Source organism: Diaporthe citri (genome assembly GCF_014595645.1).
Source record: "Diaporthe citri strain NFHF-8-4 chromosome Unknown scaffold_11, whole genome shotgun sequence".
NCBI lineage: Eukaryota > Fungi > Ascomycota > Sordariomycetes > Diaporthales > Diaporthaceae > Diaporthe > Diaporthe citri.
This window is the reverse complement of record NW_025064856.1, coordinates 1,453,448-1,481,087: the sequence shown is the minus strand read 5'-3', so window position 1 is coordinate 1,481,087 and position 27,640 is coordinate 1,453,448. Positions and strand designations below refer to the sequence as shown.

General features: G+C 51.6%; 10 protein-coding genes across 10 annotated transcripts; 5 read left to right on the top strand and 5 right to left on the bottom strand.

Annotated features, from left to right (window-relative positions):
• Positions 1-458: 458 nt before the first annotated feature.
• INS49_004225 (uncharacterized protein) lies at positions 459-1,298 on the top strand (the record flags this gene model as incomplete). Its single annotated transcript, XM_043165015.1, has 1 exon — positions 459-1,298. One exon carries the CDS (start codon positions 459-461, stop codon positions 1,296-1,298), a length of 840 nt encoding a protein of 279 aa, XP_043018665.1.
• A 787-nt stretch (positions 1,299-2,085) lies between these two features.
• INS49_004224 (uncharacterized protein) lies at positions 2,086-3,965 on the bottom strand (the record flags this gene model as incomplete). Its single annotated transcript, XM_043165014.1, has 5 exons — positions 2,086-2,326; positions 2,378-2,493; positions 2,545-2,731; positions 2,792-3,679; positions 3,766-3,965. 5 exons carry the CDS (start codon positions 3,963-3,965, stop codon positions 2,086-2,088), a joined length of 1,632 nt encoding a protein of 543 aa, XP_043018664.1.
• Positions 3,966-4,732: 767 nt separating this feature from the next.
• INS49_004223 (uncharacterized protein) lies at positions 4,733-5,634 on the bottom strand (the record flags this gene model as incomplete). Its single annotated transcript, XM_043165013.1, has 2 exons — positions 4,733-5,124; positions 5,193-5,634. The coding sequence occupies 2 exons, from the start codon at positions 5,632-5,634 to the stop codon at positions 4,733-4,735; spliced, it is 834 nt and encodes a 277-aa protein (XP_043018663.1).
• Positions 5,635-6,550: 916 nt separating this feature from the next.
• Positions 6,551-9,954, top strand: INS49_004222 (uncharacterized protein; the record flags this gene model as incomplete). Its single annotated transcript, XM_043165012.1, has 4 exons — positions 6,551-6,674; positions 7,847-8,503; positions 9,414-9,502; positions 9,559-9,954. 4 exons carry the CDS (start codon positions 6,551-6,553, stop codon positions 9,952-9,954), a joined length of 1,266 nt encoding a protein of 421 aa, XP_043018662.1.
• Positions 9,955-10,642: 688 nt separating this feature from the next.
• On the bottom strand, positions 10,643-11,664 carry INS49_004221 (uncharacterized protein; the record flags this gene model as incomplete). The annotated part of the gene is made up of 2 exons (XM_043165011.1): positions 10,643-11,331; positions 11,436-11,664. 2 exons carry the CDS (start codon positions 11,662-11,664, stop codon positions 10,643-10,645), a joined length of 918 nt encoding a protein of 305 aa, XP_043018661.1.
• A 1,174-nt stretch (positions 11,665-12,838) lies between these two features.
• Positions 12,839-15,075, bottom strand: INS49_004220 (uncharacterized protein; the record flags this gene model as incomplete). The annotated part of the gene is made up of 5 exons (XM_043165010.1): positions 12,839-13,074; positions 13,129-13,369; positions 13,428-13,504; positions 13,570-13,576; positions 14,563-15,075. The coding sequence occupies 5 exons, from the start codon at positions 15,073-15,075 to the stop codon at positions 12,839-12,841; spliced, it is 1,074 nt and encodes a 357-aa protein (XP_043018660.1).
• Positions 15,076-16,839: 1,764 nt separating this feature from the next.
• Positions 16,840-17,590, top strand: INS49_004219 (uncharacterized protein; the record flags this gene model as incomplete). The annotated part of the gene is made up of 2 exons (XM_043165009.1): positions 16,840-16,897; positions 17,145-17,590. 2 exons carry the CDS (start codon positions 16,840-16,842, stop codon positions 17,588-17,590), a joined length of 504 nt encoding a protein of 167 aa, XP_043018659.1.
• Positions 17,591-17,977: 387 nt separating this feature from the next.
• INS49_004218 (uncharacterized protein) lies at positions 17,978-19,157 on the top strand (the record flags this gene model as incomplete). The annotated part of the gene is made up of 2 exons (XM_043165008.1): positions 17,978-18,234; positions 18,731-19,157. 2 exons carry the CDS (start codon positions 17,978-17,980, stop codon positions 19,155-19,157), a joined length of 684 nt encoding a protein of 227 aa, XP_043018658.1.
• Positions 19,158-20,448: 1,291 nt separating this feature from the next.
• On the top strand, positions 20,449-21,723 carry INS49_004217 (uncharacterized protein; the record flags this gene model as incomplete). Its single annotated transcript, XM_043165007.1, has 3 exons — positions 20,449-20,892; positions 20,955-21,496; positions 21,555-21,723. 3 exons carry the CDS (start codon positions 20,449-20,451, stop codon positions 21,721-21,723), a joined length of 1,155 nt encoding a protein of 384 aa, XP_043018657.1.
• A 3,440-nt stretch (positions 21,724-25,163) lies between these two features.
• INS49_004216 (uncharacterized protein) lies at positions 25,164-26,647 on the bottom strand (the record flags this gene model as incomplete). The annotated part of the gene is made up of 4 exons (XM_043165006.1): positions 25,164-26,071; positions 26,140-26,232; positions 26,297-26,539; positions 26,605-26,647. The coding sequence occupies 4 exons, from the start codon at positions 26,645-26,647 to the stop codon at positions 25,164-25,166; spliced, it is 1,287 nt and encodes a 428-aa protein (XP_043018656.1).
• Positions 26,648-27,640: the final 993 nt, after the last annotated feature.

The window sequence follows — 27,640 nt, the reverse complement described above, 5'->3', positions numbered from 1 at the left end:
TCAGTCGTCCCGTCAACTTCAGTATCGATTTTCGAGGCTAAATTGTGTCATGATACCTGCTAAGAGCTATTTGGCCCCAGATGTGAAAGTTATCAAGAAGTCATGCTGCCGAGGCAGCCTGCAGCAAAATCTGGCACTTATGCATGCATGTGAATTTAGACGGTCATCCTGTTCGTCGTCTGCAGTTGCACTTCAGACGCCTTGGGCTGTTACCCAAGTCTCCACGATGCCCAACTGCGTCGCCATGTTCCATCGTGGGATGCTCTTTAATTGAAAACAGCAACCGGATTCTCATAGCCTTGGGTTCTTTCGAAGAGAGCTACCGGCATTGGGTGGAACTTTTTCGGCGCGCAGAGCACCTTGTCAAGCAACGCTCTCATTTTCCCCGAGCTGCCACGATCAATGACACCGTACGTCAATCTGCATCACGCAACACAGAAACCATCTACAGCCAGAATATGGCAAATGACCAGAATGGTTTTGACGGGCTGTCGGACAGAGTTGCGGCACAACGCGAAGGGCTGCACATGGACAGGTTGCATGACAGTACTCACTCGGGACGGGACAACAATCAGGACGGTAGGCATGGAACAACGCAGATGGTGGATGATACGGCACCAGGCTCCGCGCAAGATTACGTTACTGTGTTCCTTCGGGAAGATCTGACTACGCCGGCTGAGCTCAACAGAACATTGGACGGAAATCAAGATGCAAGGCGGGACGAGCTATCCGATGACACCAATGCGGAAAGCATCTATCAAGAAAGAAATGAGGGAGGGGGTAACGGGGGAGAACACGTTGAGCCAGCTTTGATGGATGGCGGCGACGCCGAGGTGCTGCTCGCCACGAGCACCACGGCCGATGGGACTCCAAATATGGACACGACGACCATGCCAGGTGTCGACATGGGCACGGAGCCCATTGTCGCATCTAAGGGGGGTAGTCCCGGTGCATTATCATTTATAAGCAATGAGAACGGCGGACAGCCGACCTCTGAGCCACATTCAGACGGTGGCGATGATGCACAATCCAACACTGGTAGCCATGAGACGACTTCTCAGCCTGGGTCATCAGTTTGCACGCATGCGGACGTCAATACCCTTTCTTGGACTTGGAGCCTAATTCTATATGCATCATCTGGTGTTCGCACCAAGTGCAACGCCTGTGGTGAGGAACAAACTAAGGCGGAGTTGTCCAGCCTGCTGAAGGAAAGCGAAGAAGGAGGAGCCAAGTTGAATTGGGAACATATCTCGAATTTGCGTTGGGTGCCAGGCGCTGGGTGGTCGTGGAGCTTTTAGGTCAATCACCGATGCGTCATTGCTTTACCGCTTACAAAACGCTATGGCTAACGAAAATGATGGTAGACTTGAAGACTGCGTACATACAGAGTCGGCTCTGTGGGGGTAATGTACGGCGATCGAGTGGGAATGTTGCCTTGAAACTCTCACCGCAGAGTCTGAAATAAGTCTCCCATGCTTTTGTATACCTGGAAAAGGGGGTTCTTGAGCCAGGAAATGGCTTGTCAAAGGTAGCTATGGTTTCGCATATTCCTTCTCACAGTAAAAGAACAAACTTCAGGCCGTGATACTTTGATCTTGCTCAGTGCAAACAGCCGACCTGTACATGAATGCATGCCAAAAATGCAGCCAGGAAACGCAGCATCAGGTGTGACACTGGACGTGAAGTCGAATTTGGGAGCTTGTCTCTCCCCTGCTTACTAGTGCAATCACCGTAGGCGCAGTTTTGTCCTCGTGCTCCCTGTCTACTTGCTACCACTCCCACAGCGCTCTCTTGTTGTCTGTACGAGCAATTACAACAATTACGTCTCCAATTATGTTGTTTCCTCGTCACCGGCGCGATCGGTTCGAGATCAGTGAAGAGCTACTGGCTCGCCATTTTAATAGTAACCTTTAAGATAGGAATCAGGCTACTGTTAATATAGTTTCCATTTCTGGAGTCTAAAGCTATGATGGCTGAGGCTTGAAGCTGTCTTGAGGTGCGCAAGAAACCACCACTATTCCTTGACCTTTTGACAGGCAACTATTGGAAAGACTGGTCGTAGCGAGTAAGGAACCTATTTTCTGATCATGCGACCTGCTCGACCTTAGTCTTCTCGTCCGCTGTAGTGGATGAGGTAGTGTAAGCATCCACATGAGTCGTGGCAAAGTGACGGGCTGGAATTTTGTTCGTGAAAAGAAGGTCCAACTCCTCATAGGTTCGGCCCTTTACCTCTGGTAGCCGGAAATAGGACCAAACGAAGACACAGAAGGCGGTAGATCCCCAGAAGAAGCCGGTTCTGCCCCGAAGGTTCCATTCAGTCGGGTTCCTAAGTGACCGTCAGCACGTGGTGGTATGGTAGTAGCGCGCAAATGCCTACATCATGTATGCCTGCAAGACTTGGGACACGATGTTGGTTAATTGGTACGCGTTGCGCGCTAGCACTACCGACAGGGGTCGAAGTCGGACGGAGGATGTCTCGGAGATGATGCTGTACTATCGGCGCGTTAGAGTCTGCGACTGGCCACCATGTATACTGCCACTTACAGCAATAGGCCCAATTGTCAGGGAATAGACAAACAGCCAGAAGACACATAAGCCTCCTGATGGCCAAAGAGCATTATCACCAGCCGAGACATCTAGGATGCCAATGATTAAGAGAACTCCACAAAGGATTCCCATTCCTACGACATAGATCGGACGGCGTCCCCAGTATGAGATGAGCCACCAAGAGCTGGGTACCTTAAAGTCAGTACACCTCAGAAGAAGAATCGTGCTCGTCTTCGGAACTCACAGAACTGTCCCAATAAACGCCATCGCCTTCGCGCCCAAGCTCAACTCAAATGCTTTGGCAGTGTCCATGCCAGCGGTTGTGAAGAAGTATGTGGGAGTATAGGCGAAGCTGCTTCCAGACAGAATCTGACCCGCGAATGCAACCATGACAACTTCGCTACGACGAAGGTCAATACCTCGGAAGCAATCGATATAGCTTGCGCCTTTCGTGACCTCGGACTCGATCTTGGTGGTGTGCAGCATCATGGCCAGCTGCGCTGAGACTTGCTCCTCTGTCTTCTCCGGCCCACCAAGTCGAAGGATGGACTGCCGTGCCTCATCCAGCCGATCCTGACGGACGAGGAACCACGGAGATTCGGGGGCCAGGTAAGCAACCAACATTAGGGGGGTAGGCCAGAGCCACTGTATCGCGAAGGGAATTCGGTATCCCATCTCGCCCTCGATATTGAGACATCCTCGCAGGACGCCTGCAGCGATAAGCTGACCAATAGCCCAGCAGAGGTTGACGTATGTGGTCATGTAGCCACGCAGATTTGTAGGGCAGACCTCAGAGGCATATGCGGGACTGAGCGTGGCGAACACACCCCAGGAGAGGCCGCACATGATTTGTCCGACGAGGAGTACCTCAGGCCCAGGGGAGAAAAAGGTCAAGAAGATGAAGGCGTTGAGGAAAGCCATGGAGATGATCAGGACCCATCGGTATCCGTACTTGGAAGCAAAATAGCCGTTGAGAAGGCCGCCGAATATCCCGCCGACGGTGCTGCCCATGCTCAGTCCAGTCTGCCAGGGACCAGAGACTTGCCAGCCAACGTCACCGCCATACCAGCTCCCGAACTTTCTCTGGAATTCCGGGTACGCGAAGAAATTGCCCATGAGGATGGTATCGTAGCTTTTAATGTAGAATGTCAGCGTGGGCGACCCCGCCGCAGCCTCGCCTGCACCTTGGATGGTGGTAGCGTGATAAGTTAGACTCACCCTTCCATAACGATCGACATAGATATCAACACGGACCAAAGCACTGCCCTCCGATTCTGGCTGAAGGCCTCACGTAGAGTCTGCGCATGTTCGTCGTCTGTGGCCTGTTTTGCTTCAAAGACGGCGGTGTGGCCGAGCTTTTCCTCCAGCTCGTGGTCAGCCGCCTTCTGAGCGCCGCTCACGAACACATTCTTCTCCATCCTGGTCATGCCCCCGATGTATGCAATGCTCTGCTGCAAATTAGGGATCTAAGAACAAATCCTTTAATGTTCGGGCCGTTATAGGGATAGCTCTCATTCAGGTTATCTTGTAACTGTTCAGCTCACCGACCTCGGGGGATATATATGCTGTCCCTTGTGCCGTACCATTTTGTCCCGTCGGGTATTTGGGTACGGCGACCGGGGTTGGGGGGTTGGGGGAACGCAAGGGGAGACTATGCTCTTCGCGGTCACTTGTGATCAAAAAGTTCTTCGTTCTGGTTGGGGAAGACATGGGGAACAAACGCTCCCCGCACTTCGTTGTCTTGGTAAAAGTCCTAACTGGCTTGGCCACGGGTCAATTAGCCGGGGATGGGAATTTATCCACCATACAAAGATGTTTTCTATGAGTACGAAAACTCTTTGAATCCTTACAGCACTCGCTGATAAAACCCGGAGGGCCGACCATCCGACAAGCTGTCAGATTGCAAAAGAAATCGACTGTTTCCCCAAGCCTACACTTCAACTACTAGTACCAAAGGACTTCCCAGTATAGCACGAGTCAGTTAAAAGCTATTGGTCATATAGCAAGTCTCTTATTCTACTCAATTATGTGAATTATCCCGTTGACTATCTTGTGTGCTAACGCTGAGGTACAGTTCAAGCTTTGTCCTACATCCCCAAGAAAGAGCAATTCCTTTTCTGGCCCGATATAGTATGCCATCAAACTTTTTGCATGCTGACAGATTGCCCTTGAGATGCAGTACCAGCTAAAGGTCATAAACACCCCTCTGCAGGTGCACAATCCACTCAAACAGCCTCGTCGGCAATAGCCAGAGCGCCAGGTAGACCGTACGCGCCAAGCCACCACGCCAGATCTGTCCACGGCGGCCACTGATCGTATCCCTGACGAGATTCCTCGCCACGACCTCGGCCGGCTCGTTGTTACGATTCAAGGCCCCCGTACTCGAGCTTGTAATAGTGCCGGCGATCTTCTCGTACGGCGACCCCTCGGGCAGGTAAAAGGCTGGGGTGTTGTCGTACATTTGTGTGCTGACCTGACCCAGCATGACGGTCATCACACGTATGCCAAGGGGCTCCAGCTCGATGCGTAGTGACTCTGAGATCATTGTTTCTGCAGCCTTGGAACTGTTGTAGATTCCTGAATGGATCTTGCTATTAGTCCTCCGTCATCCGAGTTCATGTTGGAAATGCACCGACATCGCTTACCTTGCCATGCAACGTTTGCCGCGCCTACAATAGAGCAGATGTTCATAATAACGCCCTTGGACTTGAGGAGTAGCGGAGAGAAAGCCTGGGCCAGGCTGAGGGTGCCCCAAACATTGACATCATACATTGCCTTTGCCTCTTCAATCGGCGCATGGAGCAGTGGCATAGTGCTCCCAATCCCAGCGTTGTTAACAAGTATGTCAAGCTTGCCACCCGTCTTCTGCCTCACTGTTTCCAGACACGCATCAATAGACTCCTTTGACGTGGTATCGAGTGGCAAGACGTCGATGTTTGCTCCATGCTCCCCGGCTAGTAAGCCTGCCTTGGCGGGATTACGCAGCGTGGCGAAGACGTGGTAACCCTGCTCCTGGAAGGCTCTGGCGAGGGCAGCACCCAGGCCACCCTCGCTGCAGCCGGTGATGAGAACTGTTTTCAGAGGCATTGCGAGATTTGGATGTATCCGAGGGGAGTTGTGTGTGATGGGTGAGAGGAGCAAACATGATGAGACATGGAATCTCTAATGTTGGTGGTGCGGGTGGGGCATTTTAATGGCCCAGCCCCCCTGCCCCAGTGCTTGTTGGAAGGATCTTGCAGATCCTGCCCAGTGGCACACAGGGTCAGTGAGTAAGCCTCTGCTCTCCCAATCCTATGGAGTTGTGTACATCCTCTCGATTAGCGTTGATTACTTTGTTCTAAACTTTTGACTGTATTGCATTGAATACTTGGCAGTTTTGAATGCCATCACCAGCAGACTTTGCTAACTTCCGCCAGTGCTGTCCCCAGTCCCGAAATTGGCCCCAGCAGTGTCTGGGGTGTCTAAGTCTAGACTACTAGTATGAATGCTCCCTACCGCAAAAGGCGATCCGACGGAGAAGATCACGCTCTTCGAAATGCAAATTGTCTTTCCTGACTGCCGTTTACACGTCTTCACAAGCTGGTGCGGAATTACAAGAGGTGTTGGCAGGAGGGACATAGTCATAGACTCAAAACATTACGATTTTGCAGACCAAGGTTCATCTGCTGGAAAAGCAACTTTAGTACTAAGAATCACAGAACGCCAGTACTGAGGATCTGAGAGAGTCGCGCGAGAGGTGTAAAGAGCAGGAGGAGAAAATTGCATTCTTGATGAGGACTGTGTGTGATCTCGAGAAAAGGACGCGCTCTGTCGAATGGTTGTTGACGTGACGCGCTCCGTGTTGACTGCGGCTTAGTGAACTCATCCTACGCCTTAATCAGCTGACAAAGAGGACACGCCAGCATCGGATCGATCCGCCCGACCACTCCTCTGCGATTTCACAGTGCTCACATCAGGCCCATCCTTTTCCACCTCGAGGTTGCTGGGTCGCCTTTGCAAGGGTATGCAGGCTCACCATGTCCGCATCCCCTTCTTCGCCCTCGGTGGTGCCCGCCAAGAGGAAGCATCGGCCCGGACTGCAACGGGTTCAAATCGCATGCGAAAGATGCCGCCTCAGGAAGAACAAGGTATGTGTCACCATCCGCTATTGTTGATATCCTGCCACACATATCACCTATAGAAGCTTGGACATAAGTCCCTTACACGCGATAGTGCGATGGCAAACTACCTGAATATTCAACTTGTCAAAAAGCCAAAGTGCCCTGCATTGTTGTGAATCGCATTACGCAGCGCCAACAACCTCGTGGTCACATCGAGGATCTGGAGGCTGAGATCACAAGTCTCAGAGAGCGAGCCCGCCAACTTGAGCTAGATATCTCAGCTCGAGATTCTGAATTGGATTCCTTGAAGCAGGCCAATGACATTCCTCCGGCTTCCTCTCCCGGAATCACAGCCGCCACTTCAGACTCTGATCACAACCGAGCAAGGCGAGATGGTCCAGTGACGCAGAACGAGTCTAGCCGCACGTCTCCACTCTTGGCTCAGGTGGTACTCTCACAAGCCTCAGCCTCGCAGGAGATTGCTACCACCCTGACAGGGCCTGGAGCCACGGAGACCGCTGGTAGACTTACTGTTTTCTCATTACTGCCTCCACACGACACTGCGGAACAGCTCCTAGAAACTTAATTTACGCTTAGATGGCCAGCGTTACCAGTGCTTCATCAGCCCACCTTTGTGAAGCAGCATTACGCCGACGTGGCACAACTTGGTAATTCTGCGAGCCCAGTATCTATTTTCCTGACATTTATGATCTTCGCCCTGGGATCCATTCACACCAAATCGCAAGGGCTCACCCTACCAGATGCCCATCTCGACTTCTTCGATGCGGCCATGCAGCACATCTCTGGCTTGATCCATTCAAATAGCCTCGAAACAGTCCAAGGTCTATTACTCATGACCGTGTTTGTTGTCAATGAGCCGCGCAGGATCAACTCTTGGCATGCAATTAGACTTGCTATGCGGACAGCCATCAACCTGGGGCTGCACAGGGCTTCTACGTCGTTCTCGTCAAATATGCTCACAACTGAGATGCAGAGACGGGTGTTTTGGTCGGTGTATATACTCAATCGCAATGTCTCCATATCACTAGGCAGGCCTTGCTCCATAGGTAATGCAGACTTCAACACGCCTCTTCCTAAACATTATTCTGATAATGACCTGGAGACCATATGCCGCGGCGCAACACCACTTAAAGGCCGGCCCAGAAACCCCAGAGACCTATCGGCATTTTTGCACATAGTCAAGCTCCGGCAAATCCAGTCCAGGACACAGAAGATATTCTACCCTATCAAGGTTGCCGATGCCATAGACCCCAATAACCTCAAGCAGGAACGTCAATCTCTGCGATTTATGCTCGATGACTGGATCACAGGAGCCCCGCGCAACTCCAAATCAACACCAGCGACGTTCCAGTCACCGGACTGGTTCCAAATTGCCTATTCGCATGGCCTCCTCCTACTCTATAGGCCATCACCAGCCTGCCCGGCAATCAATCTGGAGTCGTTGCAAATCTGTGCAGACTCGGCGATTAGCCTGATCAGTTCCTACTCCTCACTTTATGCCAAGAACAAAATCACCTACACCTGGATTTCCCTGCAGTCCCTCTTCATGGCAAGCGTCACCATGCTATATACCCTCTGGGTCAGCCCTCAGACCCGCAAAAGCACGAGAAAGGTGGTGGTCCAATCAAACGTCAGGTCGTGTCTGGCCCTCTTCGATGCAATGGAGCACCATTTGCCACTGGCCAAGAGGTTCTACGGCATCATCGACCGCCTCGGACAGGCTGCCGTGGGCCTGTTTGATCCCAACAATAACGAGACACCATCTCCCCTCTCTGCCGATCCGGACAGCGCGGCTGACTTCCGACAGGTCGACGCCGAGTACATTGGGTGGTTTGGTACGCGCAACTCTTCGCAGCTGCAGGTACCGCCCGGGCCGTTGAATCCGTCTCCCACCGGCGTGGACGAATTGAACGCGGCAATAGAGACTGTGCTGTCCGATTCGGACCTGCGAGCGACCTCATTCAACCAGGCTGAGCTCTTTCCGGACTGGGGCGACTGGTTTCGCGAGGGGTTCGACATGACGATTCCCTTAATGACGAATGCATTCAGTGATCGACCGCTTTGACGGAATGTGTTTTACGACGAGGCAATTATCGTTTACGTAGCCTCAGCATGTAGACATAAAGTCAAAAGTCTCACATGCGATTCGATCACTTATCCATCAGCATTCCTTGGCAAATGGGCACATACTTTATGTTAATTCAGTATACACAACAGTAATAGAAATAAGGAAATGCACAGGTCAAATTGAAAATACTCTCTGTTCCGAATAACGTCAATCTGACGCTCCGCGGAGTATTTAATGAACCATGACGGATTTTGATTCCCCTGAGAGTGGTCCACAGCGATATGGGTTCAACGTCGGATACATCCGAACTACTTACAAGTCCGGCAGAATACAAACAATACCGCTACCATTTTAGCGCGTCATTCTCCCTACAAGAACCTTGGAATGTTCTTCAACGTTTCACACCCTCGGCGAAATTAAAATGTAACAACTAGATTATCGATTGCATATGGACATCATGACGACCGCAGTTGCGACTCCAGCTCAATTAATGAGCAAGGGTGATGTCAGGCTCCAGAGGAAGAATATAACCTGGAGTAGTCTTGCAGTAGGCGCTGCAATGAATATCTTCCAGGTATCCACGCTTGGCCAACCTCTGGAGAATGTCAAAACTTATGTCAGTCCCTCCTAAATTCCACGGGCTCAATGTCACTTTCACTAACGACATCAGGTGTCAGCAAACCGCAACGCAACGCTGAAAGAAGCAGCTAGCGCCATACTGGCGCGTGGTCCCATCAGAGGCTCCTATCAAGGACTTTTCCCATGGGTATGCAGCAAGTCAAGGCTCAATGCCGTGGGTGTCAATGTGCTGACGGAAAACAGGCCGTCATCGAACCCACCACCAAGGGGGCTATATTGATCTTCACATCTTCCGAGGTCGCGTATTTCGCGTCAAATAACCTTGCGCTCTCCCCTGCGGTATCCGCCACGTTTGGAGGCGTGGCTGGTGGAGCTGCCCAGTCGTATCTGACCATGGGCATGACGACGTGCATGAAGACGGTAGAGGCCACAAGGAACAAGGAGATGGCCAAGGGGACCCGGGTGCCTGGCACGATGGAGACGTTCTTTAACATCCTGCGAACCCAAGGTATTCGGGGGGTCAACAAAGGTGTCAACGCGGTGGCCCTCCGGCAGATCACAGGATGGAGCAGCCGCATGGGCATATCGAAGGGGGCAGAAGGGCCAATCCGGGGGCTCACAGGGAAAGAGAAAGACTGACAAGCTGACTATGGGGTAGAAGATTGCAGCCTCCACGGTTGGTGGTACTTTGAGTTGTTGGAACCAACCTTTCGAGGTAAGCAGCTTTGAAGAACGCTTTTGCATCGTGACAGCTAAGATGGGGGAAAACCAACAGGTCATTAGAGTCGACATGCAAGCAGTCAAGAAAAATTCGCCTGTGGTGACACCTTCCATGGTATCGACGGCAAAACAAATTTTGCAAACGGATGGTCTTCGACGGTTTCCGTGGCGTCGTACCCAGAATCGGAGTTGCTTCGTGGGCAACAATCTGTATGGTTGGGCTTGGAGACCAAGTGCGGCAGAAATTTGCGAAATGAGGTTGACGTGGTCCAAATCAGAAGACGCAGCAAATACCTTTTCTTCTAAACACCGCAGCTCATCGATTGTACAATGGCAGTTGAGAACCGCGAGGCTCAATCGGCTCGTGGGCGATTGCCAAAAGCAGCCTTTACATTGAGTTATGTAAGAGAATTAAGAATTGAAAGAAATTGTCCCATTGTTCTTCATTTACCTTCCCTATGTACTTTGAAGAGCTATGCACCACTCGAAATGTCTACTGTCCCATGGTACATTGATATGAGTACTCTCTCACTTCAGAAGCTGTTATTGAGGGCCACAACTCTTCACATTAGTGAAAAATACTGCATCAGACTCCCTCTGCCTGATATCAACCACCCTGATTCATGGCCGCGAATCGCTTGTTTCTTCCTTCGTACACAGTTCTCCAAGCCTCAGCGATTCCCGGGTCAACACTCGAGTCACCGTCCATCTTCGGCTCTTCCCTGTAGATAAGGTCCTGCAGATTTGCTTCCACAACAGCGCCGTTGGGGCCTGAACTGGCCCATTTCTCCCTGCCATCCCTGGCGAGCCTGTCAAACTCGCCAAGCTCGTCAAATGCCCTCATCATCGTCGCCATGGGCGTGACGATCGACTCGGGGAAAGCCTGCATCAGCCCAGGCGGCGCGAGCCCCGTCGCCACGACCGCAGGGCAGACGCAGTTGACACGGATGCCCGCCCGCGCGGCCGCAGGCGCCACGGCCCGCGAGAGCCCCAGCAGGCCGTACTTGGAAGAGCTGTACTGCGGGTTCGGCGGGTGAGCGCGGAACCCGGCGACCGACGACGTGATGACGACCTTGCCCCCGCCGGGAGGCTGCTGCGCTGCCGGCCTCCCAGGGCTGTCCACCTGTGCCAGGCTCATGTAGTGCGCCGCGAGCTTCAGGCCGTAGTACGGGCCATACAGGTTCACGGCAAAGGTCAGCATGTTTGGCCGCCGCGGCGGGCGCGCCGCGTCGCCTGAGATGCTCCCGAAGATGTCATCGCGGTCATCGATGCCCGCGTTCAGCGCGACGAAGTGCACTACTTTGCGTTAGTCATCTGCCACACTGTCCGAATTAAAGAATTCTGGAAGATTGTAACAAAGGATAGATAGGCAAGCGTAGCAGGGGATGGCTTAGACATACGGCGGGAGAAGCGCGCGTAGGCGGTTTGGAAGGCGGAAGCGAGCTGGTCCCAGTCTGAGATGTCTGTCTGCAGGAATGTGGTGGACTCGGTTGGAGTCGGGGCGATTGGGGCTTGGATGTCCAGTATGAAAACATGCCAATTCTTCGTGGCCAGGTGGTTGGTCAAGGCTAGGCCAATGCCTGAAGAGCCCCCTGTTACTATGGCCACGCCGACTGGATCAGATGGCATCGTGGTCGTGACGTATCAAATCCAGTATGTCAAATCAAGTAGGAGGTTCTGTATTTATTGTGAGAAAAGGATAGCTGCGGTAGAATTCTCGGTGGTTTATCCCACGTTTGGGGATGGAGGAGGGGAAGAAGGCATCATCGGCAATTCATTAACAAGCGAGGGGGACGATTGGTGTGGAGGGACCGTCCCGAGCTACGCAGGGATACGTCTCCCACCAGCTCTAACATAGACCAAGCCTCCAAGGCAAAGTGGACAATGAAATGCGAGTAAAGTATTTTGGCAGTCTTCTCCATCATCTATGAAGACTTATCTAGCACAACATAATCAATGAAATTTCTTTTTGGGGAAAGGAGCGATGGTCAGGATCAAGGTGCATCAAAAAGCTTCGTACGATCTTGAAGGTTGAGACAAGTCTCTTAAGCCCCGGGATTAGTAGCCTAGCACAGTGGATGAATTGGTAGATGCGTGGAATAAAGAGATCTTGAGTATGGCTACCCCCGTAAAGTGTGTAATTCAGCATTACAGAGTCTAGCAGTCTAGTGTAATGTATGTTATAATCATCATTGGATCAACTCATACTCAACTGCAATGCAGATCAGTTTGAGAGATGTCTCTAGGCATGTCTCCGCACAGCAGCACTATGGCCCTCGATCTATTAAGTTTGCACCTCGATGATGTGCATGAAAGTTTGACACTGTCCAAAAATCCATTCAAACTCCACTCTAGTAGAAAAGACCTATTGTCTCAACAATTATAGTAATTTCAACTCTGCTTGCCTCGGCCCATGAAATACAAACGAAAGTCTGTCCATCAGCTGTGTTTTCCGCTTGTGCAAGTCTATAACATAACTGCGAGCTCACATCAATAGGGAAATAGGGAAATGGAGGCATTCAGACTTTATTGCGAGTGAGTGACCGCAGTGGGTCTTTCTCTATTCCACTCAAACAGTTGAAGTCTGACGTTAAATTAGATGACCCGTCCTGGATTGGCCTGGCAACCATGGAACAACAAAGCATGCGCATCACTGCTATAGAAACACAGTTTCATCTCTTTCCTGACACGTACGTCCTACGCTGCTAAGTGTACAGATGCAGCGGGCCATCTCCTGACCATCACACCGTAAGACGCACCGCGGAAGGGCAGGCCGTAGGCGTGCGGGCGCCAGGCACATCGCTTAGTAGAACTGTGAAGTATTTCGCCGGACGTCATCAACAAACCTTCGCAGCTCTTCGTTGACTTGTTGTGGCTGCTCCACCAGCAAGAAGTGACCAGCCTTAACCGGAGTGACGCGGAGCTGGTCGGCGTACGGGGCTGTGTTGTTTACCTTCGCGTCTGCAAGTGCAACTCGGTCATCAGTCGCGGTGATGAGTAGAACTGGTTGTGTAATATTGGCGGCGGTTGGCGGAATGTCTGCTGGTTGTCAGTACATGTTCCAAATTCTTATGGGTTCTGCCTGCTCCCTACCTTCTTCGTCGGCGGCGTTGACGTCCCTCATCAGGGATTTGTAGGACTTAATCGGGCCGTCGAACCCGCCACTGACGGCCAGGATGAACTGAAAGGTTGCCTTGTCCTCAGGGCCGAGGTATTTCTGCCAAGGTGCTATTCTATCTCCTAGGAGCCACTTCTTATACTCTCCGACGGGCGAGAAGTATTTCTGGATATAATCAGGGTCGTCGGTGTAAGTGAGGGTGAAGGCAGAATCGACCTATAAGCAAGTATCATCAGTAGTATGCATCATCTGTGCCGGCTCAAGGTCGACTCACATGGGCGTCCATAATCGTGGCAACATCGTCATCATTCATGAAGTACCAATACCAAAACGTGGGGTAGCCCACGGAGGCTAAGGTAGCATTGTTTGCCATCTCAGCTCCGGCCTGGTTGAAGCCGAGTGGTGGAGGAGCATACCCAACCCCTGCGAAAGCCACCCCAAGAACACGCTCTGACATATAAGTCACAACACGAGACAGCACAACCGATCCACTGCACGCGTGTCAATCCAAGTCCCAGAAAAATGCGTAAGCCCGTCATCGCGAAGTCGTTCGCCCGGATACACGAGAGCAACCTCAAAAAGCAAGGTATGCTGCCATTGACTTTCAGCAATACTACAGACTATGATCGACTCAGGCCGGATGACCGGATCAGCCTGCTCGGGCTATCTCAACTTGCTTCCGAGCGGCATGTGACGATGGTAGTGAATAGTAAGGATGGGAAGTGGGAGACGGCCCTCAATCATACGTTCAACGAGGAGCAAATAGCTTACTTCCGGGCCGGGAGCGCATTGAACTTGATGGCACTGACGAGAGGCAATGGCGAGGATAGTTTAGTATCTAGCACGTAGACTTATTGCAGTATGCATTGGGATATTGGTTCGGAGCTAGTCGAATATTGACAAAATCCAGCCGTACCATGCGAGCCGCGTACCGATGCTCCAGTCCCAAACTAACACATTGTGTGAAGTATTGGCACGTCTCTGTCCTTTGTAAACTACTCATTCGAGCCAGCGGGTCATATTAATAGCTCGCCACATGCACGTTTAAAATAAGGGTATAGCACGGGAGGCTTTTTGGCCAGCAAACGCCGAGGTACTTCCTTTCCCAGTGTAGCATTTCACGTTGTGCTATGTGTATCAATGCACTTGCATTACCGGAAGGCTTTTTTTCCCGATACCTATGTACAGTGTATATAGCAGTATCTCCAGTAAAGGTTGGCGTGGAAAGTCACCCAGCCAATGATTAAGTGTACATCGTGCTTTTAGAGCTTCCAAACCTCAAGGTTTCGATATCGAGCCACCAACGGCGTCATCCCACGGAATCCAATGCGCCCTCCACCCAGAACCGGACCGGTAGACTCGTCGTCTTGGAATGAAAAGATAGGCAAATCATTGATCAAGAACCGTACATCGCGACCGTCCTTGATGACGGTAATCCTATAGAAAGCACCAGCCGCATCAACGACAGGCGGCAGCGGATCCGCACCCTGGGCCACGAGGTTGAAACCCGGGGACTTGCGCAGGTTGGACAGGAGGAACGCGCGCTCCTCGGGCCAGCGCCGGCGGAAATACGACACGTGCAGCGTCCGGATGTCGCTCGAGTGGTACTGCGGGTAGGAGCCGTTGCGCGGCGCCAGGCCCGGGTCGAAGATGCTGCCGCCGCTGACGGACTCGGCGGCGAAGAAGAAGATGGCCAGCCCCGGCTCGTTGCGCGGGGAGAACTCCCAGGTGATGCGGACGCGGTCGGGGAACACCTCTGGGGCCCAGAAGACAAAGTGGTCGTCGATGCCGCCCCCTCCGGATAATTCCAGCGCGCCCTCGACTGCCGTGACGTTGACGGGGCCCTCGGGTACCCAACTCGCGACGTCTGATGTCGAGTTGAGAGGGTTTCGGTAGAGGAGCGTCTCGTTTGAAGCCGCCATGGACGGCGGGATTGTTGCCGCCAAGGCCAGTGCCAAGGTCTGCGGCCGCATCGTTCCTAACTGAAAATATAAGTGCCGAGTGATCCGACCGAGGGCACGGATGAGTCCGATTTGGTTGCTGGAAGACGCGATGAGAAATGGGAATAACAGACTACGGGCTATTAAAGCGCGGCAGCGCAGCTTTAACTACATGGTAACATCCGCCATACATTGGCAGCCGGAAGATTTTGTGGGACATTATTGCACCGAAACAGCGAGGAGTGCGGCGTCTTAATCATAAGCGCAGGAGCTTGAATTCCGAATTTTAATTTGGTGCCTAGGGCCCCGACCACTTCGCACAAAGATTAGTCTCCACATGAGTGAATTTAACCATAAGCTATAGCGAAGACGTGATTACGGCGGATATCGAGACAAGCCACGCTAAGAACCATTACAAGCGTTAATTTTAATGTGACCCCTTTCTTTGAATTCTTTTTGTCGTCAATGGCTTTGCTTACTTTCTACACTTCCTTTTAGTTTGAGCTTGAATACCTCGTCAGCACATCACGTACGACGGGCTGCTATCCTTGGTTTCAAACAATACTCATGCCGTTTAGAATAGCATTGTCTCCAGTACGCTTGAAGCTCAGCCACTGCGCGTCGCCTCTTATCTGAATTATACAGTCTAAATACGCGTAGGATCTCGCTTATTAATGTGTAGTTCTGGTCTCTAGCTCCTGGTAATTGTGTCCTTCTCTACTTCGCCTGATTCGTGTAGAATTTGTGCCAGATTCGACTTGTCCGTAGCACGACGATGTGGCGCGTTCTAATTGGAGCTATCAGCTACGGGTGTAGCAGTTGCACGGCTGCGAGTGACCGCCTGTTTTCGAACGTAAGGTCCCTGCCGGCGGCAGGAATTCGCGCAGCTCCGGCGCGTGATAACTCCTGTAAAGTCCGACCTACCGTATCGATGCTAGGGCCTGGCCGCTATATCAGAGAGAGGGGATATTCGCATCCACAGAAACGGATGGTACATCTACAATGTACCTACTATGTCACGTGATTATAATCGCCTTTATCGCCACCTAAGTTAACTTAACCCCCTTACGCCAACGCTATATTAAATTAATTAAATATTTATTAAGATTAATCATTTTCATATTAAAGATTACTTGTAATTACTTAAATTTTATTTATTTTATAGTATAGTGATAATGCAAGTCTTAGATTACTTTAATTTTAAAGCATAATGGTAGAATAAATAAAGAGGCATTAAAACACCATATAATTAAGTAATTAATACTTTAAAAAGTGTAAAAAAGCTGCATTAGTGATGAGAATGTATATAATAGTGTTTCTGATGGTAAATTAACATGGCGTTAAATTAATTTGGTCGTGGGGTGTTAACTGTGCATTGGCTGTAGCATGTGTGGCATGTGTGGCAGGTATATTGTGGATGTACCATCCGTTTCTGTGGATGCAAATATCCCTTCTCATATCAGATAGGTCGGAGGTATGCTGACGACATTGATTCATCCTTCGCTAGAATTTGACTGCTTGGTGTCTCGAAACGCACTTCCAGCTTGTCACAAAATTGACGAAGTCTGCACTCTCGGAGTCTTCCTCAATGGCCTCATTTGATATCATTATCGTAGGCGGTGGCACGGCTGGCTGTGTCCTGGCCTCTCGACGGTCAACCCTCAGTCACTAGACGTTCTTCTCCTAGAAGATGGCCCGGATAATAACGCAGACCCTAAAGTGTCCACGCCGCTTATCAGTCGCCGCATGTTTAACGACCCCGAGTACGATTGGAATTTCCAGACAATCCCACAAGTCGGGTCGTGTTATTGAGCAGACCCGGGGGCGGATGATCGGTGGAAGCAGCGCAATCAACTCCCACAGTCTAGTGTACCCCAACAGGGCGATGCACGACGCGTGGGCTGAGATCGCAGGGGACAAGCGGTGGTCTTGGGAACAGATGGAGCCCTATTTGGGTGTGCCAACTCTTTGTGTCAGGTGACAACTGGCCATGTGAGTTTCCTTCAAGAAGTCGATATTGGAAGAACCTCACAACTGACTGTTGCAAATAGATATCGCCGATACGATGCGCAACCTTCCGATCAAGGTTATCGCCGACCACCAAGGCGGAATGAAAGAGTTGTCGGCTCTGCCCGCCAACGTCACAGACATCACTCAACAAACTGGTTTCGCAGAGCTGATGAGCCTCGCCAAGGCCGAAAAGCTCTTCATCAAGATCTCGGGTTTCTACCGCTCTTCTAAGGTCACCACGGGCGGATACGACGACCTCGAACCACTGATCAAGGTTTTTGCACAGGAAGTGCCCGACCAGCTGATCTGGGGATCAGACTGGCCACACACGGGCTCCGGCGCAAACCGAACTGAAGCTAACAAGGACGTGCCCGAGCAATTTCGCGTAGTGGACGACGCGGCCGTATTGAAGAACATCAGGAAATGGGTTGGGAAAGATGTGTGGTACAAGATGATGGTGACAACACCTGCAAAAGTATATATGTGATTCGTGGAAATCCTGGGCAGGGGGTAGCCCTAATAGACTTGCTCGACAAACACTCTAAAGCAGCCCCAGCGGTGGCCACAAAGATCAAGTAGACTTGACTACTATTATCGCGATTGTTTGCAACTCAGTATAAGTATATAATAATCCTCAGCATTGCTCAAGATTAACTTTGTTCAGTTATTGATTCTGTGACCCGTAGTTGAGTCAAAGTCATTCTACAAACCTTATCAATTGGCGTTTAGCTCACAGCCCCGCTCGCGGAACGAAATACGGCTGCGGATGCATCCGGACACTGATAGAATTGATCGCAGCAACCTTGCAATAAAACACGTAAAGCTGCTTCCTTATCAGCCAAATGGCCTCATCTTCATCAACCAGTAACACACCATGCTGCAATTTGGCCGATCAATCCACCAGGAAGCTCGTCACTTCAGCACGGCGGCGCCTCGGCTCGCCGTCCAGAAAGCCATAGCGGCGGCATACTACAGAGGAGGCACCTCGAGGGCGGTCATGTTCCGCAAAGGCGACCTTCCTTCAGATCAGTCACAATGGATACACATATTCCGGAGCGTCATAGGCTCGCCCGACCCAAACGGACGCCAGTTGGATGGGATGGGGCGCGAACTGTCATCCTTGTCGAAAGTGTGCGTCGTCGGGCCTCCGGCCGAGAGCGATGCAGACGTGGATTAAACGTTCGTAGCTATCGGCGTCAAGAACGATGAGGTCGACTTTACCAGCAACTGTGGCAACATGACAAGCGCCGTCGGTCCTTTTGCCGTTGATGCTGGACTCGTCCCTAGACCTGAAGATGGCGAGTCGAGCGTCTTGATCAGAAATACCAACACCAACAAACGCATACGGGCGACCTTTCCAGTTCAAGACGGAGAGGCGGTTGCAGATGGCCCATTTGCGATTGACGGTGTAGCAGGCGCCGCGTCAAAAATCAAGCTCGCCTTCCAGCGCCCGCCCGGATCGAAGACGGGGAAGACCCTCCCCATAGACAATGTTGTAGATAGCTTCGACGGCATCCGGGCGACATGCATACACGTCGGAAACCCCTGCGTCTTCGTTCCCGCCTCAGAACTTGGCGTCGACGGCACGATTTTGGCTGACGACTACGGCACACCCGACATTGCTCAGCCAGCTCGACTCGATCCGACGCCAGGCCGTGGTGGCAATGGGCCTCGCGAAGGACATCGACAACGTCCCCGGCTCAATCCCAAAGATCGCAATGGTCTCCGCTCCACGAAAGCACAAGCTTCTGAGCGGCGGGATCCTGGACACGAAGTCCTGCGACGTCGTGGTCCGCGCCATCAGCGTTGGCCAGCCGCACCAAGCCGTCCCCATCACCGTTGCGATGGCGCTCGCTACCGCGTCCCGCCTGCCCGGGTCAACGGTCAAGGAGTGCGTTGCGCCTATGCCTGTGGATCCGGATGGTGTGACTTTGGGGCACAACAGTGGCAAGATCCTGGTGGGATCGACGTTCGACGAGAAAGGGGTTATCGAAGAGGCGATTGTATTTCGTACGGCACGGCGGCTCATGGAGGGTAAAGTGTACTACAAATAAAATTAGGATTTGTTTCTACTATGATTCCTTTTCAACATTAATATCCAAATATGGGGTGGGAGGGTTTTGTCTCTAATAATTGGAGATGTGGCCATCAATAAAACCTCGGTAAAGGAGCAAATCCCATCAAAGTCATCAAAAAGAAACGCATGTGGTAAGAGTTGTTCATGAAGCCTAGACCAATTTTGATATACACGCTCCTACGCGACGAGACTAAGGTGGTCCACGTCACAATTGACTTCAGGATGACCATATCTGAAGATTTGTACTGCCACAACTTTTTTATACGAAGCCCAAAGAGGAGTGGGAAGAAAGAAAGCCAAGGCTTTTGAGGTTGTCGTAGTTGGACAGGGTAATTGTGACGTAGTGCAATGCCCTTTGGTATCCGAAGTACAACCGCTTAGCACACATCCCACAGTCCTACGTACGTGCAGTAAAGTCAGCACAGCAAATTGCAATATCAAAGATGATGCTTTCAATAGCGCTTGCAAATGCTAGTTGGTCTCTTCAAACGGCCGGAGGATCTGAAACGGCCAACTATCACGGCATGTGCCGTCGTCAGCAGAAATGACGTGCTACCGGAGTTCAACCGCGTTCCAACGACGTGGCGGACCGCCAACCAGGCAATATGCACCGGCTCCCGTGCCGCGGTCTCTGCTTATCTTCGAAAACATCTGATTTGAGGTTGCATCCGGATCCGATGGAGTCGAGCTTCAGTCCCGGCTCCCACACTAGCCTATAGCGTGTCTGCCAAAACCGCCTTACAACATGGCACAAGGCGCGCCGCGTATCACGCAATGCCACCCCGCTGCGCTGCCGTTGGGCACAGCACGACGACCCCGCAGATATCGCGTCGAGCCACCGGCGTGTAAGTTGGGGTTTGCGATCCCATTGCGGGATAATCGCAGCACATCCGGGCATGGCGTGCTTTAGATGTGTTTGGGTGGAGGGCCAGCACCTCTTGTGATTTGCACGTTGCCGTGCGTCCTGATGCAGCACGACTGCTTCGAACAGCAACTCGACGTCTTCTCCGCATCAAGGGGGCAATACGAGTCATCCCGTGCGGAGCTTCGACGTCGCCCTGCGGCATGATGCTTAGAAATACGGTGCTTCACGTTATTTGAGGTGATATCACGAATGTGCACCCGGCGACATCGAGCCTCCCCTCGCACAGCCAAGCACCAGTCGAATGAATATATATCTGCGACCGAGGCAATAATCAGTGATATTCTGTCCGTATACCAAATCAGTCTTCTTGAACCAAATCCTGAAACATAACATACTGCCCAAAATGGCGCCAGCACCCATCATTCCTGAGATAGTTGATGTTGCCGAGCCCCGGAAGGACACCTTGGGTCTGCCCCAGTCTACGGCTGCCCGACTCAAGAAGGCCAACATTGATCTCAGCAATGGGTATCCGTACCGCCCTTCACGGCCTCTCTACCTTGATGACATATACAAGATCCGGAGCAAGGAGCGTGTGCACAACGACCCTGGCGCTAGGGCCGACAAGGACAAGAAGTCCCTCTTCTCAGCAGCTACCAAGGTCACTGATCTGACTGCATACATCGGCACTGAGATTGAAGGCCTCCAGCTCAAGGACCTCACAGACCAGCAGAAGGATGAGCTTGCACTTCTGATCGCCGAGAGGAGTGTCGTTTTCTTCAGAGACCAAGACCTGTCTCCTCAGCAGCAACTGTCACTGGGAGAATGGTTTGGAGAGGTTGAGGTTCACGTAAGCTGACTGATATACATCTCCCCTGGCCTGAAATCATATTTACTCATGCCACTGTACAGCCCCAAGTGCCTCAGGTACCTGGCCTGCCCGGAGTGTCCATCATCTGGCCCGATCTCATGGCCACGGAGAGGGCCGCCAACTTCAGGAACCCAGGAGGCGCATCCCGCTGGCACTCGGACCTTGTTCACGAGTTGCAGCCGGCTGGCTACACGCACCTTCACATCGACTCTGCCCCTCCAGTCGGCGGCGACACCCTCTGGGCAAGTGGCTACTCCGCCTACGAGAAGCTGTCCCCCGACTTCCGCAAGATCATCGACGGCAAGCAGGCGGTGTACGTCTCGGCTCACCCGTACCTGGAGCGGGAGCACCCCGAGGAAGGGCCCAAGCACGTCGAGCGGATTCACCCCCTGGTGAGGGTCCACCCGGTCACGGGCTGGAAGTCTCTGTTCGTCAACAGGGCAATGACGCGTCGGATCGTGGGCCTGGACAAGGCCGAGAGCGACGTGATCCTGAATTATCTGTTCGATGTCTATGAAAAGAACGTCGATATCCAGGTCCGGTTCAAGTGGACGCCCAACACCAGCGCTATTTGGGACAACAGGTACGTGTACCCCCTCCGCGGTTATCCGTGGAAGCAGTCAAGCTGACGATTGTTTCAGAATTACCATTCACAATGCAAGCTGGGACTACGCTGGCAAGCACCCACGACACGGAACTCGTGTAACGTCGCTGGCCGAGAAGCCGTACTTCGACCCGAGCGCGCCAACTCGGCGGGAAGCTCTGGGACAGCTGGGCTCCGATGAGCTGCAAGTTGACGGACCTGCGTAGTAGGCTAAATGGGTTGGTGTTTGCAGGCGGTCCCGACTGGCATGACGTAGCATGACTCAATGAATTCAAGAGCACACCAACAAATGAAAACTCGCTCGTATGCAACAGAATTATCTTGGATTACTTGTGACAACTGGGTGCAGCCAAGGGGCGTCTGGGCCTCGTTTCAGGGCTCCACGTGCTAAGCAAGCAAGGAATTTACCTGTGTACCATCAAGCCGTATCAATGTGTACTGAGACTATACATTAGCGGCTTGGATTATACTTCTTCACACTTAGAAGCGATGACTTCCTCCCAAACTTGATTCACCGAAAGGTGACGGCAAGGCACGATTTATGGCTCGTTTCATCAAGTGTGGCGATCGCAATCTCTAGTAATTCTGTTGGTTTTGGTATACTTTCTGAATTCCATTTGCAGATTATGGCTATAGAAATTATGAAGGTCTTTCACGAGAATGACATGTAATATGCATATTGGGCCGACTTGCATATCAGTACTATTGTGATGTGCCACAAGACACGTCACGAGCAGACGAGAAACGCCCCTATGCAGCCTGCAGAAGAGCAAAGCAAAACCTCTATCGTTTTGCTGACAAGAGCCCGTGTGATAGTCACAAACCATCTCAACAGTCGCTAGCTTCCCACACCAATGGGTCAACCGGAGATAGAATCTATCGCACCAGACTTGCGGAGAGCGAAGCCATTGTTGAAATGGATCGGAAGCTGAAACCGGATCGCCAGAAGGAACAGCACTGGGATCAGATGAAAAGGCTCTACAAAACTTTCAAAGACGCCCGGAAGCCCTTCAGCTTGGACCAGTATTTCCACCATGACTTCACAGATCGTGAGATTCAAGAACGAGCCTCGAGTCAGGTTGTCTCGCGATTTATCTACCATCAGCACTGTCAGACAGCCCCCTTCCTTGAAAAGAAGTCAAGCATTGTCTCAAATGTGGCTCGAGGCCGGAAAAGGACATTTCTCAACCATTTCCGTAATCTTAGTTTCAGCCCAAGACAGTTGTTCAAGAGGGAGCGTGAGTTGGACTTAGAGAGAAGTATTCGGCGCTCTCCTGTAGACGGCCCTCAGGTGAACCCTGGCAGCAATTCTGGGAGCGACCCTGACGGCGAACCTGACAGGGATTCTGAGATGCAGCATGAGAGTCAGTCTGAGAGTGAGTCTGGGAGCGCAACTGAGAGCGACCGTGAGGGACGAGAGGAGCAGTCGGAATTGCTGGACATGCTCAAGGAAACGGTTGACCCTCCGTGGCCACAAATCCTCATTGTGCCTCAACTTTGGCTTTTCACAGTTGACAGTAGGTTTAGCACGACCACTATATCCAAGTTCACAACCTCCCTTCGCTACGCCAGAATCGGAATATGCTGACTTGCTGATTGGCTTAGACACCGTCTTCACGTCGTTTCCCAATCGATGGGATCGTTTCAGTGCGGGATCTTCGCTTCGACATTCTTTTGAACAGAAAGTGAAGCCTTTGCCCAAATCCATTGATGCTGATGAGCTCCCCCACAAAATATTTGAGTGTGCCATGCAATCTCTTCCCAGCTTTCCTGCGTCCTGTTTTCTAAGGAGCACCATTCACACAATCCAGACTGCATTGGGAATATTTAAAAACTGACAGATGTTGGAGTCTCGAATGATCGAAGCATGTTATGACGAGTTCCACAAGAATCTAGGTAACTCTGACGACGTGTTTCTTGACGCCTTTCAGGCGCCGACATATTGTCTTCGGACAATCGATGACGTCCTCCGTGAACTGGATATGATCAAGCGCGTATACCAGGACCAGACCCGCGTTTGGGAAGATTTTCACAATGCTGCTTCTTCCCAAAAGGACACTCATGCAGGCAGTGGTATGGGCCCCCATCCAGATAACCGCAAGTGTCCATACTCGGCCACATGTGACCCCAAAGTCCTGCCCCAGCGACTTTTCACTACCGTTTCGAATTTGGTAGACGAAGCGAAAATTGTCCAAGAATCGGTAAGATCTCCAACTCTTTATAAACGTAAGACCGGAAACAGATCAAATGTTAAAGAACGATTCCCGGGCTGTCACACTTCTTACCCTTCTGCAAGGGGAGGCGAGCACGGAGAATACAATTAGCGCCTCAAAGCAGTCGAAGATCTTAGGAATATTTACAGTTGTGACTGTAATTTTCGTACGTAACATCTCAGATATGTTATAATGGTCTCTTTGGCTAACCATTTCAGGCTCCACTATCGTGGATCGCCGCTATCTTCGCCTTGCAGATCCAAAACACCACCTGGACATGGCTTAAAGTTTTCGAAGGATCGTGTGCGTTATTCTTTCCTTTTTCTCCTTCTTATCTTTAAGATATCACCGGAGCCAGAGTACGCCCACCTAGCTTCCACAGTATGCCAACCCAGCTTTTAGCGTTGGTCTACTTAATACTTCCTTTTCTTAGTATTATATTAATAAAATTAAATATTTTTTTAAGTAAGTATAAAGTTTACCTTATATATAAAAAGCTAGGGTAGCTATTTTTTAATTTAAGCAATACTTTAAAAATATAAGCCTAAAAAGCTTAAAGCGCTTAAAGGCCCCCAGAGCGCCTAGAAGCCCCCAGAGCGCCCAGAGGGCGGCAGAGGGCGCAGAGGGCGGAGAGGGCGCAAAGGGCAAAAGAGGGCGTAGAGGGTAAAAGAGGGCGCAAAGGGCAAAAAGGCAAAAATAACTTTTAAGTTATAAATAAAGAAATAATTATAAAACCCCTTTAGGATAGCTATAGCTATGCTTTATTAATAACCCTATAATATTAATATTTTATAATGCATATAGCTAATTTCCTTATACTAAATAGGTTAACGCTAAAAGCTGGGTGGGCATACTATGGAAGCTGGGTGGGCGTACTCTGGCTCATATCACCGGGCATAAACTTAAAACTCAGAACTAACACCCCTGTCCTTGTAGTTGCAAGCGTCTTGATCATGCTTCTACTTTGTGCACTTGGGTGGCTGTCTTTAGACCGGAAAAGAGTCTCGAACAAGGTCCAGAAATGGCTGGCAGATCTGTAGGCCTGTTCTTTTCACTCATGCATGCGTCAGCTCTAGGCGCTCGAGCTGCATTGGCGGGTTATTCGTAGAAGGTGGTGAGAGCTGTGTTATGGGGCAAGATGGAACCAATGGGCTTCAACTTTTCGCGGGCAGGGCAATACAACCGGTTGATTTCAAACATTCATGCAGATAGACGGAAGACCCATTCTTATGACATGTTGTCCACAGATCGCGTGGCTCGCGTGGCTCGCGTGAGACCTTGGACTGAGTTTCGGGATCCGAGGAGGGCTACAAATGCAACAAGGCATGTGTGTTTCTTGAGGAACCAGTTCATCTCTTATGTGTAGGATCAATTTGTTTACTAAAGTAAGATTTAATGTCTCTCTATTTGCTTTGGTACCTCTTTTGTGCCATTTAGAAAGGTGTCTTCAAACTCCAGCCACCACAAAGCCCTCTTGCGACGAAGAAAGCGCACAACGACAGGAAATACAAGCCACCAGCAAAGACGATCAGCCCGTAATAGGCCCCACCACACCACTGCACAATGGCGCCTGCCAATGGGACACCGACCAACGTGCCAAAACTAGCAAGGAAGAACGCGGTCCCGTTCCTCTTACCATAGTCCTCGGTCCTGCACGCCTGGCCCACGCAGACCGGCGTCAGGCTGATGCCAGCGCCGGACCAGAATCCGAAGAGGATGGCAAAGGCGATGGTGGCACCCTTACCTCCGGCGGCGCTCAACCACAGAGCATAAATGAACGTGCCACACACCATCGCCGTGATACACATGACATTCATCGGCCCAAACCGGTCCGCGACGTAGCCCGGCAGTGCACGGCCGGGGATGGCGCCGGCGTTGACGAGGGCGTTGAGGAGCAGCGACGTCTGCAGGTCGAGGCCCTCGTGGATGGCATACGAGCAGATATACGTGTAAGGAATAAAGACGGCGAACTCGATCAGGAAGACGGCCAGCGCAGTCGCGCCGAACCTGGGGTCGGCCAATGCCTTGAGGTCGATGGCGGCGCCGGCCTTCTTGTTGGGCGGCAGGCGCTTCTTCAGGAGTAGGCACGCGCCCACGGATGCCGCGGCGCAGATGAACCCAACCGTCCGGATTGCCCAGGCGAATCCCACCCGCGGCGCCATGAAGACGATGATGAGGGGGAAGACGACTCCGCCGACGCCGCCCGCGGTGCATGCCACTCCTGTTGCCAGTGCACGTCTCTTGGAAAACCAGTGTCCTACAGCGGCGATGCTGGGGTTGAAGAGGAGTGATGCTGAAATACCACCGAGGACTCCGAAGGTGAGCAGGAACTGGTAATATTCTAGACCAAGTCAGCTTTGGCGCTCGAGGCCAAAAAGGGTATTTAGGTGGTCGATCGGATTTTCGTACCTTTGCACACACTCAACAGCATGGTGGCGGCCACAATCCCAACACATCCTGGCACAACGAGGAGCCGAATATCGTGAGCGTCAAATATTGGGCCTGGGCGCAAAAGTCAGCATTCGGTCGAATCGTGAGGGTGTTCGGGAGAATGGGGGCAACGCACCAACTTGGGCGCCACAAAAGTATAAAAAGAAGGCGTAGGTGCTGAAGACCCAGCCAATGGTGGACTCGGGAAGCCCTTTCAGCTCGTGTTCGGACACCCACGCCTGCAGGACGGCGAGGGTGTTGAGGACTCCCATGGAGGGGATCATGGCGCACCATGCGCCCGCCACGACGAGCCATGCATCCTTGCCTCCTTCGGGGTAGGTCTCGGAGTAGGTCTCCTCATCACCAAATGTCTGCACTTCTGGTGTTGACACGTTAGCTTTGTTGTGGCTGGTTTCAACATTGGGCTCAATCAGCAAAACTCACCTTGGACAGGAGAGACTGGATCAGAAGGCCTTGGCGAATGCATTCTCAATAGGCAACGTGGTCTGGCTGACCTCGAGATATTCGCTACTGCATCAGAGCCATTTGAAGAGAGGTGAGTCTTTGGCTGATATACAACAGAGACTTTTTGCGTTCAACCTAGTGAGTGGGGGCAGTTCTGCGCGTGGCCAACCAGGCTCCTGGGATTCACAAGTCAATTCGATGGTCGCAATGCTCCTGAGCCTTTGCATGTTGCGGCTAGCGCAGTTTGTGGATCCAAATCAAGTCGGGAACCGTCGAGCCGGATTGCATGTTGCTCACCGGTGTGGCCTTGAGTAAGGGATTTTCATTCTGGATCCAGGTCATGACGGAGCCAGGCCAGGCGGATGAGATGTTATTCAACCGTGCAGCGTTTAGTAATGGATCTTCTGGGTTACGTGAGAAGTAGAGACAGTGGGGACAAAGTACGGCCTCATGAAAGTGTCGCCGAGTCAAATGACGTTGTGGGATCGTGATACCGAAGCCGAAGCCGAGGCCAAAGCCGAGCGCCGGACAGACCCTCAATGACTGTCCACGGGCGGACGGCATCCAACTCCAAACAAGAATGGGAAAAATACGGTCAGTGTTGAAATATTTGGTAAGACGTGGGCGTGTGAGCAGTTGAAATTACTCTTGCCTGTTCCAAGTTGGTGCCTCACAAATGGCGGGGAGTTGATCAGAACTCACCAAACACATGCAAGACTTTGGGTCGCTGTCTTTGATGGGTCGGCCTTTCAGTAAAGATAGATGGATCATGAGAGGATCTATATGAATGTAAATTGTACAAAAGATATACAGTGTGAGTTCCGTGAGGAGTGTTATCTGAATAAGTCAAGTGGATATATCCCACGCTCTTGCGCCCCAAGCACCCGCTCAAAGCAAGTCGAAACCTTTTGAAAGAAAATACCACCATGGTGAGGAAATTCCTCAATGCACGAAAATCCTACAATACTCGCCGTGCATCATGACCAAGCAGGCCAGCTGCTCCCATGCCACCGTC